The sequence below is a fragment of the Sprattus sprattus genome (genome assembly GCF_963457725.1).
Source record: "Sprattus sprattus genome assembly, chromosome: 9".
In the NCBI taxonomy this organism is placed as follows: Eukaryota; Metazoa; Chordata; class Actinopteri; order Clupeiformes; family Clupeidae; genus Sprattus; species Sprattus sprattus.
The window spans coordinates 27,242,009-27,259,439 of record NC_137928.1 but is presented as its reverse complement, the minus strand read 5'-3'; the positions used below and the strand labels follow the sequence as shown (position 1 = coordinate 27,259,439).

General features: G+C 42.3%; 1 protein-coding gene across 3 annotated transcripts; it reads right to left on the bottom strand.

The window, feature by feature from the left end:
• Positions 1-2,671: 2,671 nt before the first annotated feature.
• LOC308369908 (uncharacterized protein) lies at positions 2,672-16,457 on the bottom strand. Of its 3 annotated transcripts, none has more exons than XM_080844468.1 (6): positions 16,402-16,457; positions 15,824-15,929; positions 3,767-3,873; positions 3,605-3,643; positions 3,302-3,463; positions 2,672-3,066 (listed from the first exon to the last, which is right to left on the bottom strand). In XM_080844468.1, exons 3-6 carry the CDS (start codon positions 3,780-3,782, stop codon positions 2,783-2,785), a joined length of 501 nt encoding a protein of 166 aa, XP_080700594.1. In that variant the 5' UTR covers positions 3,783-3,873; positions 15,824-15,929; positions 16,402-16,457; the 3' UTR covers positions 2,672-2,782. The 3 variants fall into 3 exon arrangements, with proteins under 3 accessions (XP_080700594.1, XP_080700595.1, XP_080700596.1); XM_080844469.1 differs by having other exon boundaries at positions 16,392-16,410; XM_080844470.1 differs by lacking the exon at positions 15,824-15,929 and having other exon boundaries at positions 16,402-16,451.
• Positions 16,458-17,431: the final 974 nt, after the last annotated feature.

Sequence of the window (17,431 nt, the reverse complement as noted above, 5' to 3'; positions counted from 1 at the left end):
GATGCGCGGTCATGAACGAGAAAAAGAACAAATCTTTTTTTGAGAGGACTCGTTACTCTCGAGTCGTTGTAATGATTCGTTCAAAATGAACGAATCGTTCACGAACGACACATCACTAACGCTTATGTGTATTCGAACCCTCAGAGTACTAACGTTACCTCAGTCAATGTAGATAGTTAGCAAGTTAGCTGGCAAAATGGTCATGGAAATTGAGATGACAATACAAATTTTAAGACATTTCTCCTGAAAAACAGACAACACAGCCGATTACCCACGTCGTTTATATGTGCACATAATAGCTCTCACACACAGACGCGGGTGCTTCCTTCGTAGGTTGCAAAAGTCACGAATTGACCGCCATTTCCACAAGTGAGGTAACGTGAAAATTAGCTTTACTGAACTTCCCTCAAAGACCAATTATTAAATGTTACATATCTCTGCAAATAAAAGTGTCATGGGTTTAGAATCCATTCAAATATCACTGATCTAGCTATGACTTTTGTCTGTCTTCGATGAGGCTGGTGCTATTTGTAAACCAACCCTTCTCAGTGACCGCCATAAGAAGACGTTACTTGCGAGTAAGCTAGTTAGAAATAAACAGAGGGATACTTATTTTTCTATTTTGAATACGTTTTTTTTTTATTTTTGACTTCTCAAACAGGATCGTTACTGTCATACAAACGTGATTAGTCGTCGTCATTGGTGCACAAAAAAATGATATCATCCAGTGAGAACAGATGCAGACGTCTTATTTCTAGTCATTTTCAGGCGATCTGTCAGTAGCGACGTTTAGTTAACAAATACTTCAAAAATGCTAATGACAGCATACCCAGTTTCCGGTTAAGTTAATCTATCCATTAGCGGTGTATTTTTTCATATATTAATGTTGTAGTATAAACACTCCCTGCGTTCCGGTACCAAGTGAGTTCTCTTGACTCCTCGATGTCCAGTCAGAGAGGTGTCTGACGAGAGATCAAGGTATGCCAAAAAAACGTTGATTTTCGATATTCGGGACACTCTATTCAGAGAGGATGTGGCGTCATCACACTGTGTGTACTTATCTGCTCGCACTAGCGCGCTCTGTCAGACGGCAGTATGTGGTGTCATCACGCTGTGCGTTAGCAAGCACGTTGTTAGCAAGCGAGAAATCATCATCAGCTACTGACAGCGACATGGCTAACGTATACCTCCCTAACAAATCCAGACAATTCTTTGTTAATCAATCACGGCATAATTGCCCCCGCTAGTCAAGCGAAAAGTGTCTGATTAAAAGTGCACCAACAGGCTATTCCCGGGTGGTGGAATAGCCCATTGTAACGAGTGCCTGGAGCCTGCCATCTGCCCCCGCTCACCAAGCGAAAAGTGTCCCAATTTAGTGCCTCTTCGTCGGTCTAACTACAGTCCCGGGTGGGGGGATAGCCAGCTGCTTAGCATAACTGCCATTCAGAACCAATGGTAATGCTACCAAGCTAGGCTAGCTAGGTATGCTAACTGTCGGTATACATCGTGAAAAACCAGTACAGTTGTTTAATTACTGCTGATATTTACATTTATGGTCTGTAGGCTTGTGGTCTACTGACTCTGCTACCGTAGCTTCCGTAACCATTATGTCCGCCATTGTTTTCTAAATAAAACGAAAAGCTCCGGTTAGGGAATGGGGCACAGAGTTATGGGTAATAAATGCCGCCATTAGGGCATCAAGGAAGCTCAGACGCTCTCTTGAAAAACAACCGTTATGTGACGTATTTCAAGGTCTCTGACTAAAGCGGAACTGAAGGTTTAAGACCCATGGGACAGTCCTCGCTCTCTGAATAGGAAGGAAGGAAGGAGGCATTTTAAGCCCTTCGGAACGCAGGGACTGTGTCTTTAAAAGTTACGGCCGTCGGCGGCCGCTATGGGAGAATACAAGCAGGCCGTCGGCGGCCGCTATGGGATCTAGAGGGTTAAGCCTTATAGTAATTGGCCAGGTTCTAATCATCAACACTAATAAAATAGAGGAACAAGTTTCAATATTTGAAACTATTTATATCCAGCAAACACATTAGCTATATAACAAGGTTTATGAAAACTTCAAATTACTATAAGGCTTAATATGCAAATTCATTAAATATCTTATATCTAATATTCATCGCCCGTCATAATCATTGGTCTCAAAAAAATGGCCGCCACGATTTTTCGTGTGGCCTCACTTTGATACCATGGGATGCGCTATCCAGTTTCTTTTTGAGATCAGTGGATATTAGCCTACTGTAATTATGCCCATTATTTGATTTAAATAATACAATAATTCTATTACAGAAGATAAATAAGAAATAACGGCCTGCCCCTAATACAAGCCTGCTCAAAATAAAGGCCGGTGCGCTGTGCAAGGTAAGTAAATAAAAGCCCCGACCACAATTTGAGGATTTACGGTACTAAACATTGGACACCTTGTTTTCTCCTGAGGATGGTGTTAACAGACCTCCGGCCTCTAACTTTACACTTGTTCTTTGAAACCAAGGGGCATGAATGTTACTCGATAATCAACATTACAGTTCATTATTTGAATTATGGTCGGTTTGATGGAGAATAAATCACACCCCATTGCTCACTTAACTGTCCTCAAATAACAACATAACATTAACTAACTGAATTTTTCATTCATTTAAAAACAAATCCCACTCACAAGCACTTAGACTGCTCACATATTTATTTGTATTAACTGGGGTAAAAAAAAACACAAATGAGATTAATTATGGCCACTGATTTGATTTTACTGATGCCTTTTCCAGTACATGTTGTTTTAAAAAGGGACAGTTCCTGTTTCTTTGGCCGTTTCCATCTCAGAGCTTAATCCTTCCTTCAGCTCCATCAGCTCCTCCTCAGACTCGTCATCAGATGTGTCTATAGCATGATTTTTGGGGTATTTCTTAGTGCCGTCTTTAGGGTCATCACCTTTGGAAGTCTTCTTATTACTCTTGCCAAACACTTCGTCCATCCATGCACCTGCACCTGCCAGGGCTCCACCAACAGCGCCCCCTACAGTCCCCACAGCAGCCAATGCCCCTCCAGACAGACCAATCACTCCTGCATGAGGTAAGAACATGACACACCCACAGGGTAAAAAAAAACAACAAAAAAGTTTGAGGTAAGCAGACTGGTTTCCTAATTACATTTTGTTAAATTGTATATTTGTTTTACACATTACACTTTGACTAGTTTCTCCTTCCTAGTACAATATGTAGTCTTTCCAACTAAGCCCTAATGCTAATTTGTGACAGGAGTAACAGGTAACAGGTGATGATATGTGTGTGTTTCTCACCTGCAGACTGGAGCACTGCCACTAAGCTCCCAGCTGCAACGGCACCTCCGTTAGCGACAGCAGCAGCTGACATCATGCTAGCAGCAAAAGAGCCCGCAGCAATGCCAGTCGCAGTGAAACCCACGACTGGCAGGGCTACAATGGCCAGGCCGATGGTTCCAGCTGAAAAACAGGTGAAACTCACTTTTAATTAGCTTCCACAGGCCTTTTGGAGTGTCCTGTTTAAAGTAGGTAAGCAAAACTACCCCAACAGAGACATTTTTGATGAATGAAAAAGGAAACAGAAATTCCAATTAGGCCAACCTGCTCCAACTGTGGCACCGACAGCAGCAGCAACAGCCTCTGCAAGAACACAATCCTCATTGGAACTAAGCACTAACACATATCCTGATATGAACCGTTCAGTTATTTTTGCAGACATGCATCCTCACATCATCAAGAGACAAGGCAAAGAAAATGTCTTACTCTTATTGATACCCATTGTTGTTGCAGCAGTGGTTGGATTATTGCGTAGGCACTGCACACAGGGATGGATATCCACTCTTCTTCCTTCTTACTGAATTTAAAGCAACCTACAATATACAATACAGCACAAAGAAAGCACACATTTATAAGTAGGTTAATTAAGAGATAACAGGTGATCCAATCAGCCAACCATTCACCTCTGATCTACAATTCCTGGGCATTGAGCGCCCCCCAATAGGAGAGGTGGTGATAAGGTGGTAAGAAATGATTACAGAGAGGCTTTTTGGATCTTTGAGCTCAAAGCTTTGTTTCCTACTGGGATGAATGGGAAACCCTTCTAGAATTCACAATTCACCCTTCGCTAAGCCCCGCCCACCTTAACTACTGTTGCTATGCCTGACAAGCTTTCGTACCTGGCATATCAATCTCAATGATAAGTGCCGTTATCTGACGTCCGCAGAGAGATAATTACTCATTTCTGGAGTTCAGGGGGAAATCTCTGAAAGAACGAGGCAAAAGGGGCTTCAGCAGGGCTACCCAATTTGGGGCCCGCGGGCCAAATGTGGCACGCGCTGGATTTATTTTGGCCCGCGCTCCGGTCAGAATTATAGTTAGAACGTCATTCGTTAGACAGCATTTTAACCCATTTTTAACAGGGTCTCTGTTTCAACGTCATATTTAACTAAGACTGGTTGCAGTTCACTGCTTGGCCACAGTTTTAACATTGTTTCAGATGGGTCAAGGGGGGCGCTATTGACCTTTTGTCAATACAGATCCATATCTATGGTTATCTTGTTGCTATGCTAGCTAACTAGCTAGTTTTTACCTTAACCTTAAACGATTTAAATGGAAGAGCTCCGTTTGCATGAAATGATAGCTAGTTATCTAGCTGATGTTATAGTCTTCTCAACTTACATGTAGGCCTATAATGGGAAAAGGTAGAACAAGTTCATATTCATGAGTTCAAATTCACACATGTCAACACGAGTTTAGCAACTGCCAACTGTAAGTACCTTACTTATGTTTGTGTAAAGAATGTTGATATGAAATATGAAATCAACCAGTAGTCAATGTGCAAGCTCTCTCTCTCTCTCTCTATCTGAGTTGGGGCAGTCTGTCCTTCAGTTGAGGTCAAGGCATGACGCTCTCTTGCTACAAGTTTCACCTGCTCGTGTTAGCTTAACAAATGTTTGTGGAGGTAGCCTTTGGAGTCAAGTGCTGTCACGGCGCTTGTTTCCACGGCACAGCTTACACGTAACTGTTATATCTTTCTCTTTTGACGGATACAAATAGAAAATAATGGGAGTATTTCCATCGAAACATCAGCAGTCACTCTTGTTGCCTGCAATCATGTTTATTAGCCTTTAACTTGCTGTTAGTTGATTGGCCATTATAGAAGTCCCCTACCTATCTTCCCTGTGTATACTAATAAATTACATACAATTAGTATGATATGTTAATAAATGTTTCTTTTTTTACCTGAAGCAAATGTTATCTTTCCCCATTATTTTCGTCTTGGAGTATACCAGAATGCTTAATTTACATGTTAAAATAACAAAAAAATCTGGGGGGGATACCCCCAGACCCCCCTACAGGCAGGGCTTGGTTTGTCACCTTTTTTTAGCCCTTCTGAGTTTGCAGGTATGTACATTAAAGGTAATGTTAATTGGGTACACATATGCAATACATTTCAATATAATGGGACATGACCTAACATGAAACTCTGGTTTTGGCCCGCGGCCCTCCACTCCGATTAATATTTGGCCCCTGACAAGAAAGAATTTGGGCACCCCTGGGCTTCAGTATGCTTTTGAGGGATACATACATGATATCTGCGCGAAGTCAGACAATGGGGAAATACATATTAAAACCTCCGGCAACCCCCCTGATGCTCCCACGTAGGAACTGACACAGGGAGAGCAGCAATCGGATTGGGGAAGTCGTGTGTCGGCCGTCATTTAACAAAATGCTAAAATATATTGAACAGTATGTCAAAGCAAGCCTGCATCTTGACTCTTACCATTTTATTTTACGTTAAAATGTACGCATTCTAAACAAAGAACCGTAATCATTTGCAAGCAATACTGAGATGAGTTAACTATCCGCTAGCTTGATAACATTAGCTTGTCCTCATGTTGGAGACTTAAAAAAGTGCCCAAATACATTCAACAGTGTGTCAAACGCGAACAGTAGATATGTATCTTATAGTCTCATTTTACGTTAAAATATGTGCATTGTGAACAAAGAACTGTAATTTTATGCAAGCAATACTGAGATGAGTTAGCTCGCTTGCTAACATTAGCTTGTTGTAAGCAAATGTAAGTGTTCTTTGTAAACATTCAGCTGCGATTGGGGCCTCCCACACTTCTTTATCCACTCACGGCATTTCTCATATTGAGTTTTGGGTTTTGGGAATGGAAAAATTCAACCCCACCCTCCAAAACTCTTTGGGTATCGGCTGTCGGTATTGCACAACCCATAGGCACAGTGCTTCGGAATCTTCACTTTGCCAAATGCTTGTCAGGTCCTCCGCGCTTAGTTACCCGTTGCTAAACTACGATTGGCCTGGGGCAGTTTTTGGGCGTGGCTTAGCGAAGGGTCAATTGCTGTTCTTAATTTTCCCATTGAAAATGAATAGGAAGATGTTTTATGTGCTAGCGGAGGAACTGCAATTTGTATGATTCAATGGTCTTCAAGTGATAGGTGATAGCAGGAAGCGGCTGCCTCTCCAGCATGTGGAGCTAACTGGCCAATGCAATAAAACTAAATAAAATTACACTCTGAATTGATCTATGGTTTTAAAATAGTTTATCTTATCACGTCTCAGACATCCTGTGATACTCAGAGGAGCCGGTTAGAGAACATATGATAGATTAGATTTGGCTATATGAAAACTGAACCAGCCATAGGCATATGGAGATTTTTAGCAGCAAGCCAAAGTAAGAAATGCTTACTTAGATTTTATTTAGACTTTGATATAAAATTTCATTACTCTTTTACCCTCAGTGTGGTTTGTAATCAATAAACAGCCCAAATAGTCACATTGCATTCATGATATGTCAAGTAACAAAGTCAGTGCTGAACTGTAGTAATAACTGCGCCACAAAATGTGGTGCATACCAGTGATGGTGTACACAATTAATGTCTTGTTTGACTCTCATTGGGAACATTTCTTACTGTAAAAGTTGTTAGGAAGTAATACTAATAACGACCAAAATGTACCCAACTTGTAGCCTAGAAATCCTGCCCTACCATAATGTTTGTAGGCTATAACTTGTCTTGAAATGTATATCTATCACAATGGCTGTAGGTTTTGCTTTGACAAAGCTCCTCAACTCTGAGGAGTGTTTTTTTCCAGCAGGACAATGTTCCATGCCACACAGCCAAGCCAGTGAAGGTGTGGATGAAGGACCACCACATCAGGACCCTGTCATGGCTAGCCCAATCTCCAGACCTGAATCCCATTTAAAAGCTGTGGAATGTGATCAAGAGGAAGATGGAAGGTCACAAGGCATCAAAAAAGCCGAGCTGCTTACATTTTTGCCACAGGAGTAGTATAAACTCACCCACCGGCAATGTGAAAGCCTGGTGGAGAGCATGCCAAGACACACAAAAGCTGCTGTGACGACCCCTCCACTCCACTAGGTGTCTCTTCCTTTTCCTTTGGCTCTTTTCCAGGTGTCTGGTTTGGAGTGGTGGGTCATCAGGCCTGATGAGCGACACCTGTGCCCGGTTTGGCTATATCAGGATTTCTACTCCAGTTCCCAGGGGAGATCCCTTCCCAGTTGCAGACGGCTGCTCATTTGACTTGGATATTGACTTTGGCTATTGTTAACTCAGTGTTATAATAAATAATTGTTATTTTGTTCATCCCTCGTCCGTCTCCCTGGTTTGTTGAGTCACACTGTGATTGTGAATCAAAGTTATTCCACCAAATATTGATTTCTGAACTCTTCCTAAGTGTTACGTCCCTAAACATTCTGTGGTCTGTGAATACTATTATGTCTTCCGTGTTTTGCAGACAGCCCTGCAGGCGGCTTAATTGCTGTTTGCTTATTGGGTGCGCGATCGGAGCCAGTCCCATAAAAAGCCTTTTGTGACGTCACCCGGGGGCTGCCCCACCTTTGCCACGTTAGGATGCCTCGGTGCCTGGCCTAGGCCGTTACAGACATTCTAACATTCTCGGAGTGAGAGTCCGAGAGTGAGGCCCAGGATTCCTTGAGGCCTGTTTCTTAAGGCCCGTTTGTTTCTTTGTTACTTTGAGCTTTTTGGTTTTTCTATTTGGTTGTCGCATCGTTTTTCCTTGATTACATTTTTTTCCATTATTCATTATATTTTTGAGTTAGTTTAATAATAATACATTATCGATTATTTTTCCCTTACCCGACGTTGTTTGCCATTTCATCATTTTCCTCAAACTTGTTTTTGTTTACGTTGCCTGACCCTAGCCGGACGCGTAACACTTAGTTAAAACATTAGTATTGTGTTGTTTAAAAATGAATATGAGTTTGTTTTATTTGCATTATTCGAGGTCTGGAAACACTGCATCTTTTTTGCTATTTTGACCAATTGTCATTTTTCTGCAAAATAAATGCTCTAAATGACAATATTTTCATTTGAATTTTCATTCAAATCTTGTCAGTAGTTTATTGAATAAAGCATAAATGTAAATTTTACTCAAACACATACCAATACATAGTAAAACCAGAAAAACTGATAATTTTGAAGTTTTCTCTTGATTTTTTCGCGGCTGTATGTGTCATGTGTTATACTGAGGGTGGCTTTACACGACAACGCTCCCGGGTGAAACCGACAAAATATTTGATCAGATGTGTCTTTCGTTTAGATGGCGACAGCGTTTTGGGGGCTTGAAAACGCAAAAAAATGAACCCACCCTCCAGAGTGGAAATCTTAAAAACGCTCCACCGTTGCGTTCCCGTCTAAAGGGTTGAAAACGCAAAAGTGTGCTCTGAGCTGCTCACGCTGGCTATCCTCGCATACGCGTTGACATCATATCCATGTGCAGTACAGCCAAACAACAACAGACATGTCGGATTATTTCCATCAGTCGGAGATTCAAGCCGCCTTGATATCTATCCAGAGAAGGCGCATTATATAGGTCTCGTAGCTTGACTGTTCTATCCCTTGTAGCCTACATCGCTTTGGCCAAAGGCGTCTGCTAAATGACTAAATGTAAATGTACACGAAGACTGCAAATGTAAGTGAATGAATAAATAAATAAGCACCCAATCGCGTTAAAATATCCATAGTGGAATAGAATGGACACATACAGTGCCACTTTAAAGTATGTGAACCCCTTGAGCACTTAAGCGTTTTCTGTTGTTTTACCATGATTTTTCATTTTTTTATCACCAATTTTCCATAGATGAAATGTCAGGTTTATGTTTATCATTTGCATGTACTTATTTAGAGGAAATAGTTTGAGTAGCCAAAAAACTACATGAAAGAATTAGTGTATTTTCAAAAGTAAGTGAACCCCCAGCTATATTGGTAAAGGCAAGTAACAGATTCGGTGAAACATATTTGGGTGCTTAATTAGTCAATTAAGCAAACTAATCAACTGAGACATCCTTAGGAAAAGGGTTGGGCATCACAGATTAAAAGAGAGAGGAAACCAACCAAACTACTGTAGTGCCAAGGTGTAACCACACAGATCAACAATGCCGAAAGGAAAAAAGATATCCGAGAACATCAGGAAGAAGGTTCTGACAGCCCATCAGTCTTGGGAAAGCTATAAGACCATCTCCAAAAGATTCCAGCTCCATCCATTCATCGAAGACAAATCATTTAGAAATGGAGGGCATTCAACATGACCGCATCTCTGCCTAGAAGTGGACGCCCATCAAAACCATCACCAAGAAGCACCAGAAGAAGAATAAATCAGAAAAGTCAACCCACACATCACCTCTAAAGAGTTTCATACCTCTCTGGCAACATCTGGGGTAAATGTACATGGGTCAATCAGACGAAAATTGTTGGTTTTGATCGTGACCAGATAATTCTATCTCGGACTCATCTGCCCAAAGAAGGGACTTCCAGAAGGCCTTTGGTTTATCCAAGTGCTCTCAGGCAAAGTTGAAACGGGCAGTTTTGTTCTTTCTTGAGAGCAGAGGCTTCCTTCTAGCAACCCGATCATGAATGTCATGTCTATTCAATTTTCGTCTGATTGTAGACGCTTGTACATTTACCCCAGATGCTGCCAGAGAGGGCATGGCGTGCATGAGTGGGCGTATGCCCGCCCAGATTGACCACTCGCCCGTCCTAATTAGACAATGCGATAAATTCACGGATCGCAGATTGACGTCTGTTTCATCACTAAAGACGCTGAACTTCCTTGCCTGATGATTTAACGTGAAATGAAGGTCTTCACAAATGTATTTACAGTGTTTACAATTTACAGAATTAACATTGGGTTAACAATTTTTTTTTACCACAACTGCTGTCGCAACCCGGTCTCCTAGTGGAATTGTAACCCCTCTACAAAATATCACGGCAGAGAATGTAAGAATAGCTTGCCCTGATTGGCTGAAATAATGTAAGATGCTTACATTCTCGGCCGTGATATTTTGTAGAGGGGTTACAATTCCACTAGGAGACCGGGTTACTAGCTGTCGGCAGTCGCGGACTGCTGTTAACGGTAGAAGGCGCAAGGCTATCAATGGTGTACAATAGGCTACACATTAAGGGTTGCTCAACTCTGTTATAATGAACACAGTACACAAATCAACACAGTATTTAATCAATTAAACTAATTTTGGTGAAACAATGTACAATGAGTAGATAGACAACATATGGAAAAACGAATGATTTGCATCTGTTGTAATGAGTGGCTTCATTGTCAAATGAACGACAGTTCGACATGATTTTGTATCTATCCCGTGTGATCATAGCCTGGATACCAGCCCAAACCCCGCTAGAATTACGAGTATGACATCGTCAGGCTAGTGTGATCATGGACAGGGCCCCCGTTTACGATGCGCAATCTACATCCAATAATAATCTTGACAATGTATTAGAAAGTGAGAGTGTGTGTGTCTGTTGGAGCGTTTTCATTGGTCAATGCAACATTAATGTAACATTATTGCGATCTGGCCCTAACCGTTGGAGCCTACCCCGTTAGATTGTGCACTGTGATAGTTAGCAACTTAAGTAGCCTATGGCTAAACAAATTTCACTTAATCGTTTTTTTAAAAAACCTCGTATTGAGAATGACTACCAGGCATTGGAGACTGCGGATCGTGGTGGAAATAACTGCAGGCTCCTCTGAGAATGAAGAGGAACCAACGACCTCCTTTGCTCTGCCTTTGCCCACTCCCTTGACTAGCTCCCCTGTTAACCCACGATCACCGTTAGATCTGTCAGCCCTGGGGGAACCTGTGACCCAGCCACAGCTACAGGCATTTCCATATTCAAAGATAGATGGGACATCCCGAAGCTTCAACAGCAAATGGTATGAGAGATTTACCTGGATCGAATATAGCCAGTCGAAAGACTCGGTTTTTTGTAAAGCGTGCAGACATTTCCCTGAGCAACATACTGAGGCCACTTTCACCAAGGGGGAGGGTTTCAAAAACTGGAAACGAATGGGACAGGTCTGTGAGAAGCATCAGGCTAGCAAGGTGCATGCCTCTGCACTCATAAAATTACAGTCCTACAACCAAAGTCATGGCCAAGGCACTGGCAGGGGTACTGTATTAAATAAGATGCACGGGGATTCCATTTCGTTCATAGAACGTAATCGGCAGCACCTTAAAGTTGTGCTGGATGTCGTAATGCAGTGTGCCAAAATGGAAATACCATTAAGAGGGCACCGAGAAAGTCAGGAAGCATTGAATAAGGGAAATTTCTTGGAGCTATTTGAGTTCATATCCAAGTATGATCCAAACATAAAAACCAGACTGGACGAACTGCCACGAAATGCCACACTAATGTCCCACCACATCCAGGACGAACTGCTTGAGGCTGATGCTTCACTTTTGCTCAAGAGGATCAGCCAAGAATTACATAACAGCCTAGCACGTATTTTGCCATACTTGCTGATGAGTTTAAAGAGCGCGAGCTAGTGGCTGTGTGTATTCGATTTGTCCAAAGTGGGGTCATCAAAGAACGGGCGCTGGGCTTTGTCCAAACTGCGGACCTGTCTGCTCAAGGGATTTTACAGAGGATCCTGGAAATCCTAGAACCACTTGGGTTGGACCCTTCTCTTTGTGTCGGGTTTTGTTTTGACGGGGCATCAGTCATGTCTGGATACAGAGGTGGCGTTCAAGCTATCTTGAAAGGGACATTTCCTAAAGCTGTGTATGTACATTGTAATTCACACAGACTGAATTTAGTGCTTTGTACTGCTGCGGAATCCTCTGGGCACGTCAGCACTTTTTTCACTGTCATCAATCAGATACACAACTTCTTCACTGGGGCCGGGAGGCACGCTCGGTTTGTGGAGCTCCAGAAGGAAATGCACCCAGAACGCCCATGCAAGGAGCTGGAAAGATCGTGTGAGACCAGGTGGAGCTCCAAATCAGGATCGGTTCACAAAGTCTTCGAAATGCTGGACGTGTTACTTGAGGCTCTTGCTGAGTGTGCTGAGACAAGCGGACAGACAAAACTAGATGCAGACCACCTCTTACAATAGATGCAAACAAAAAAGTTCGTTTTTATGCTTGTTGTGTTCTGCAAGCTGTTTCAGTGTAGCGATTTTGCCACAAAGGGGCTGCAAAGTCCAGCACTCTGCGTGACAGACTGCATCTCATTAATTGAAACATTGAAAGCGACCTTTGCCACTTTTCGAGATGATTCAGATGGTGACTTTAACAAAGTCCTGCGATTGACGGAGGAGATGATGGAGAAACACGAGATGGCATGCTTGGATGTGCCAACCTCTCGTGAGCGAAAGCTGCCTCAAAAGTTCAGTAGATCTGTCGTCACCACAACATTGGGGAAAACATCCCCTATCAGGAATGAACGTGATCTCAGGGCACTCTGGAACTGTGTTCTGGACAGCCAGGTGTCTGAGTTGAACAGCCGGTGTTGTACCCGATTCAGCCCCCCCGTCAGAATAGGCCCCCCCCTGTTCAATTCTACTAGGAAGGTGTCACATGCATGAAACTCACTGTGCTTACTCATACTAGTCCCATGTCTGTACTCTGAAAAGCATTTTATGTACCCGATTCAGCCCCCCCCCGTCAGAATAAGCCCCCCCCTTGATCGGGAAAGGAAAGCAGTTCGCCTTAATAAACGCATGGAAAAATACTATACTACGATTTCATTATTTGTGAAAGAGATGGAAGAGAAGAACACAAGTGATTACAGTCTTTAGAACTGTTCTAAAGAGTACAAACAAGCGATGTTTATCTTCCAAAAACCTCGGATAATAGCAATCAAACTGGTATGAAAATAGGCCTGTCGTGATATGCACCCCCCCCCCCCCCCCCCCTTTAAAATAATTCTGTTGATCCGATCATCAAATGCTTTTCAGAGTACAGACATGGGACTAGTATGAGTAAGCACAGTGAGTTTCATGCATGTGACACCTTCCTGGTAGAATTGAACAGGGGGGGGCTTATTCTGACGGGGGGGCATAATCGGGTACAACACCTGTTTCAAAACGACACCTATGGAATAATACAGGCCTCAGCGACCCTCCTCCCAGGATCCGCCACTTTTGGCACTCAACAACTGCTGGAGCCTCCGTGCAGTTTATACGGGATTAAAGTAACTGATGCGGAATTTGCCTGTTTTACCCAATTCGTCAAGGGCAAAGCTGACAGAGACAAACTACCCACACTCATTGAGGTATGCCTGTCCAGCCGATATTTTCCCGGGATTGAACAGTTTGTTGAGGGCCATCATTACACTCCCCATGATGTCCTGCAGTGTGGAGAGACTTTTCTCCGCAACTCACAGGATCCATACTCGCCTTAGGTCATCTATGGTGACTGAACGCCTGAATCACTTGACCCTTCTGTCTTTTGAACGACAGCTGACAGAAACACTTGATTATGACGAGATCATCGGCGTCTTCAATTCAAAACCCAGGCGACTCCGCCTGATGTAGCCGGATAAGACGCCGATGATCTCCTCATAATCAAGTGTTTCATCACACTTGACTTGACTGACTATAAGTGAAATGATCACTTTTGACTGACTTCCCGAGCAGCACGAATGGACGGATGGACTTTGCCACATTATAGCCTAAACTTACACTGCACTACACTACACTACACACTCTACACTTTGAATTGTGATACATATGTTGTTAGCCGCTATTCGGCGAAATTGAATTTACTGTGTCCGAGACTAATGGATTTAGATGTTTGCTACTTGACTGTATTATAGGTTAGTGTAATCTTGTAGCCTATATTTATGGTGGGGGATATGTTTTGTGAATTGTGTTAGAATCAGAATCAGATTTTATAGGCCTACCTACCTGTGTTTATCAATCAGTAGCCTCCATATTCAGAATGTTTTGTATCTTTTGCAGGGTTACGGTAGCCTAATGTTATTATTATTACCATGCTGTCTGTGATGACATGCTGGATTCTTTTGAGTTGAGGAAATTAAATGTCTTTATTTTCCAGCAAAGGAAGCCTGGTCTGTGCGTCTACAGGAAGGAATTACACTGATTAAGTGTGCATTCATTTGAATAAATACAGAACTGACTGATGGGGATTCCCACCTGTTGCGCACGTACAATTCTTACCTAAAATCATAGAGCGATACGCGCGTATAGCGCTCCAAGATCTTTGATTCTGACCCAGTGGCGTGATCGATCGCGAAAACGTAGCCTACCGTAGTGTCTTCATCAGTGATAAATACAAGTTCTTACTGAATTTACAGGTTGTGATTGGGACGTTATCATATTCAATTCGCAAACAGTTCTCAGTTATGATGTCCGTTTTTCATACTTGAGTCACCACCTGCCCATTATAGGCTACATTTTAACAATAATCAGTCTTAACTCTTAACAAAAAAATGATTTTCATTCAAACATATTGTGGCAACCCTTAATGTATTGTAGTCTACATCAGGGCCGTGCAGAGACCTTTGGAGGGGCAGGTGCTCAAAGTTAAAAAGGGGGCACATGTAGCACGGATTTGTAAAAATGTATTTATCTAGGCCTTTTCTATAGCCTATGTCCACTGGTGTGACGGTCATTTCCACCAGTGTGACGCTGAGTTCATTTCACACTATAGGACAGTGTTATCACAAGGGGTTGGTTTATACCCCCAGACACATTACAGTGTCTCCACAGCTGACCACACACACACACACACACATACACACACACACACACACACATCCATTTCACAAACAGGTGCATACTCATTAGGTTTTAAATGAGCGGGGGAACTATATGGGAACAAGGCCTTTAAACTATAATTTTACAGGCAGCAAGTACTGTAGACAGCTGTGTTTCACTGTGAGTATGAAAGTTGTCAAAAGGGTGCAATGTTTATAGTCAATGTGGGTCCATTTCAACATACAATTTTCAATGAGTGAGATGGATGGAGAGAGAGGGAGGGAGTGAGAGATGGAGATAGTGAGAAAGGGAATGAGACGGATGGAGAGAGAGGGGGGGGATCATGCTCAAAACGGATTGTCTGCACTCAAATACACTGTTGCTTGCAAAATTCCCTGTGTTTCATTTTAAGTTCTCGCACTCGTTCTGCTCAAAGACTTCTGCTCGCTCTCGCTATCTGGCCCTCTCTCTCTCTCTCTCTCTCTCTGATTGATAAGAAAATAACGTTACCAAAATTCACCAACCAATACAAAATCATGACGTGAAATGAACGAAAATGCTCTCAGATTTAAAGACCACGCTCTATATTAAACGATACAAACTTCATACGTTGACAAGTTTATTTACGGGAGTTAATCAACTATTTTTGGCTCATATTTGCATGCAGTCATTTAGCAGACGCTTTTGTTCAAAGCGACGTACAAGAGAGAGGCATATAAGCCCCTATAGCAAACTTTACACCGAGTTATTCCCGAGTCATCATGGCACATTTGGCATCACAAGGCTACTCGGCTTACCTAGAAAACGGGAGCTGTAGAGAAACTTATCCGAGGCGTCGGTCAGCAGGGCACGTCAGGGCAGAGAGAGGGCACGTTGTGGATCATGTGACCGACCAAGGTAGATCTAAATTATAATCATTTCGTTAGGCTAAATGTATTATTATTTTGGGCCGCACAGACGGACTTTTCACACACAAATTAAAAATAAATAATAATAATAATAATAAAAAAACACTCTGACAAAAGGGCACTTTGGGCATCAAGGGCAAAAGGGGCAGGTGCTCAAGCCCCCTTAGCCCCCCCTCTGCACGTGCCTGGTCTACATCATAAGTAAGCAATCCTGTGCCTCTCTTATAGAGTTATGAGAAAATTTCCCGAACGATAAGCCAAATAGGGAGCTCATTGGCGAGCTTTACTCGAGTTCGCCCAAGTTATGCCCCTGAAATTGCACGTTGAACAGGCTAGTTAAAAAAAAAAAAAAGAATCGGTCGATAACCCCTAAACCCCATAAGGTAGTGGTATGTCTGAACACTGACTACCAATACATAGGCATTATCAATTTTAGCGAAGCGGTGATCAGGCCCACCCAGACTTACTCCACGACCACCCGTCTGTCACGTTCTGCATCCGCCACTGCGTATCTTGCTCTTCCTCCGAAAACGAAACTTAATAAGGTTGACAGTCCTTAAAGGTACAGTAACTCGGACTAGCTGTGTCAAAACACGAAAATGGTCATGGCCTGAATTTGATCATGTAGGCTAGGCTATTTCCTTTGAACATTCTCATTAGTTTATTTTTTTTGTCAAAAGTATGATATAGGGGGCACATTTATATGACTGTGGAACATACTTTTATTTTATTTTTCTAATGCGTCATTAAATGCTTCGTAATTTTTTACCAAATTTCAGATGTTGTCCTTTGTTGATAATACAATATAAATCAATGTGATAGATTATGTATCAATAAATCAAATGTCTATGACTACCTAGCCCACCACACAACGACTTCATGAACTAAATGTATTATTACTTAAAATTGCTCATGTCATGAGTAGTGTTATTCATCATCAGAAATATATTTCCTGCAGGTAATTTTAAAGTCGCCATTGAAATTTAAAATTATAAAAACAACTTAAATGTATATCTTGCCATGTTTTAGTTTTTTCTGACATTGTGATGTAAATGACAGGGTGTGGCTGAAAGTTTAAAAAAAAGTGCTGTTAAAACCGTCCCAGATTCACTAAACAATCTGACCGTGACTTTCTCAAGCCAGTGTCAAGCAGACCTGCCCACTGCCCAAAACCATCCCTTGCATGCCTGAAACACTTGATGCAGGGCCAGAGAATGTGGACTGTCTGGCTTAAAAGGACCAACTTGCTGTCAAAACAGCATCAGCGGATGATGTCATGAGTTCAGATGAAGCTCTTGGATCTGCCTTAAAACCTTCAACTTCACCACAGATGTCCAATCCACTAGGCACTGGTCACCACAGCTGTCCATTCCACCAAGCACTGGTCTGCACCCTAGCAGTTCAAACACATTGGATACAGTGCCTGCAGGTTTGGAGACAGACAAAGACAGTTCCCTTTCCATTTTCTGATCACCTTTCCCACTGCTTCCAGAGTCA

Bases quoted from the DNA above. Each gene is read 5' to 3' on its own strand.
- LOC308369908 (XM_080844468.1), bottom strand. The intron at 3,464-3,604 runs GTTGGCCTAATT...CCTGTTTTTCAG, and splicing joins CGGTGCCACAGTTGGAGCAG to CTGGAACCATCGGCCTGGCC. The intron at 3,067-3,301 runs GTGAGAAACACA...TACCTCATGCAG, and splicing joins GGCAGTGCTCCAGTCTGCAG to GAGTGATTGGTCTGTCTGGA.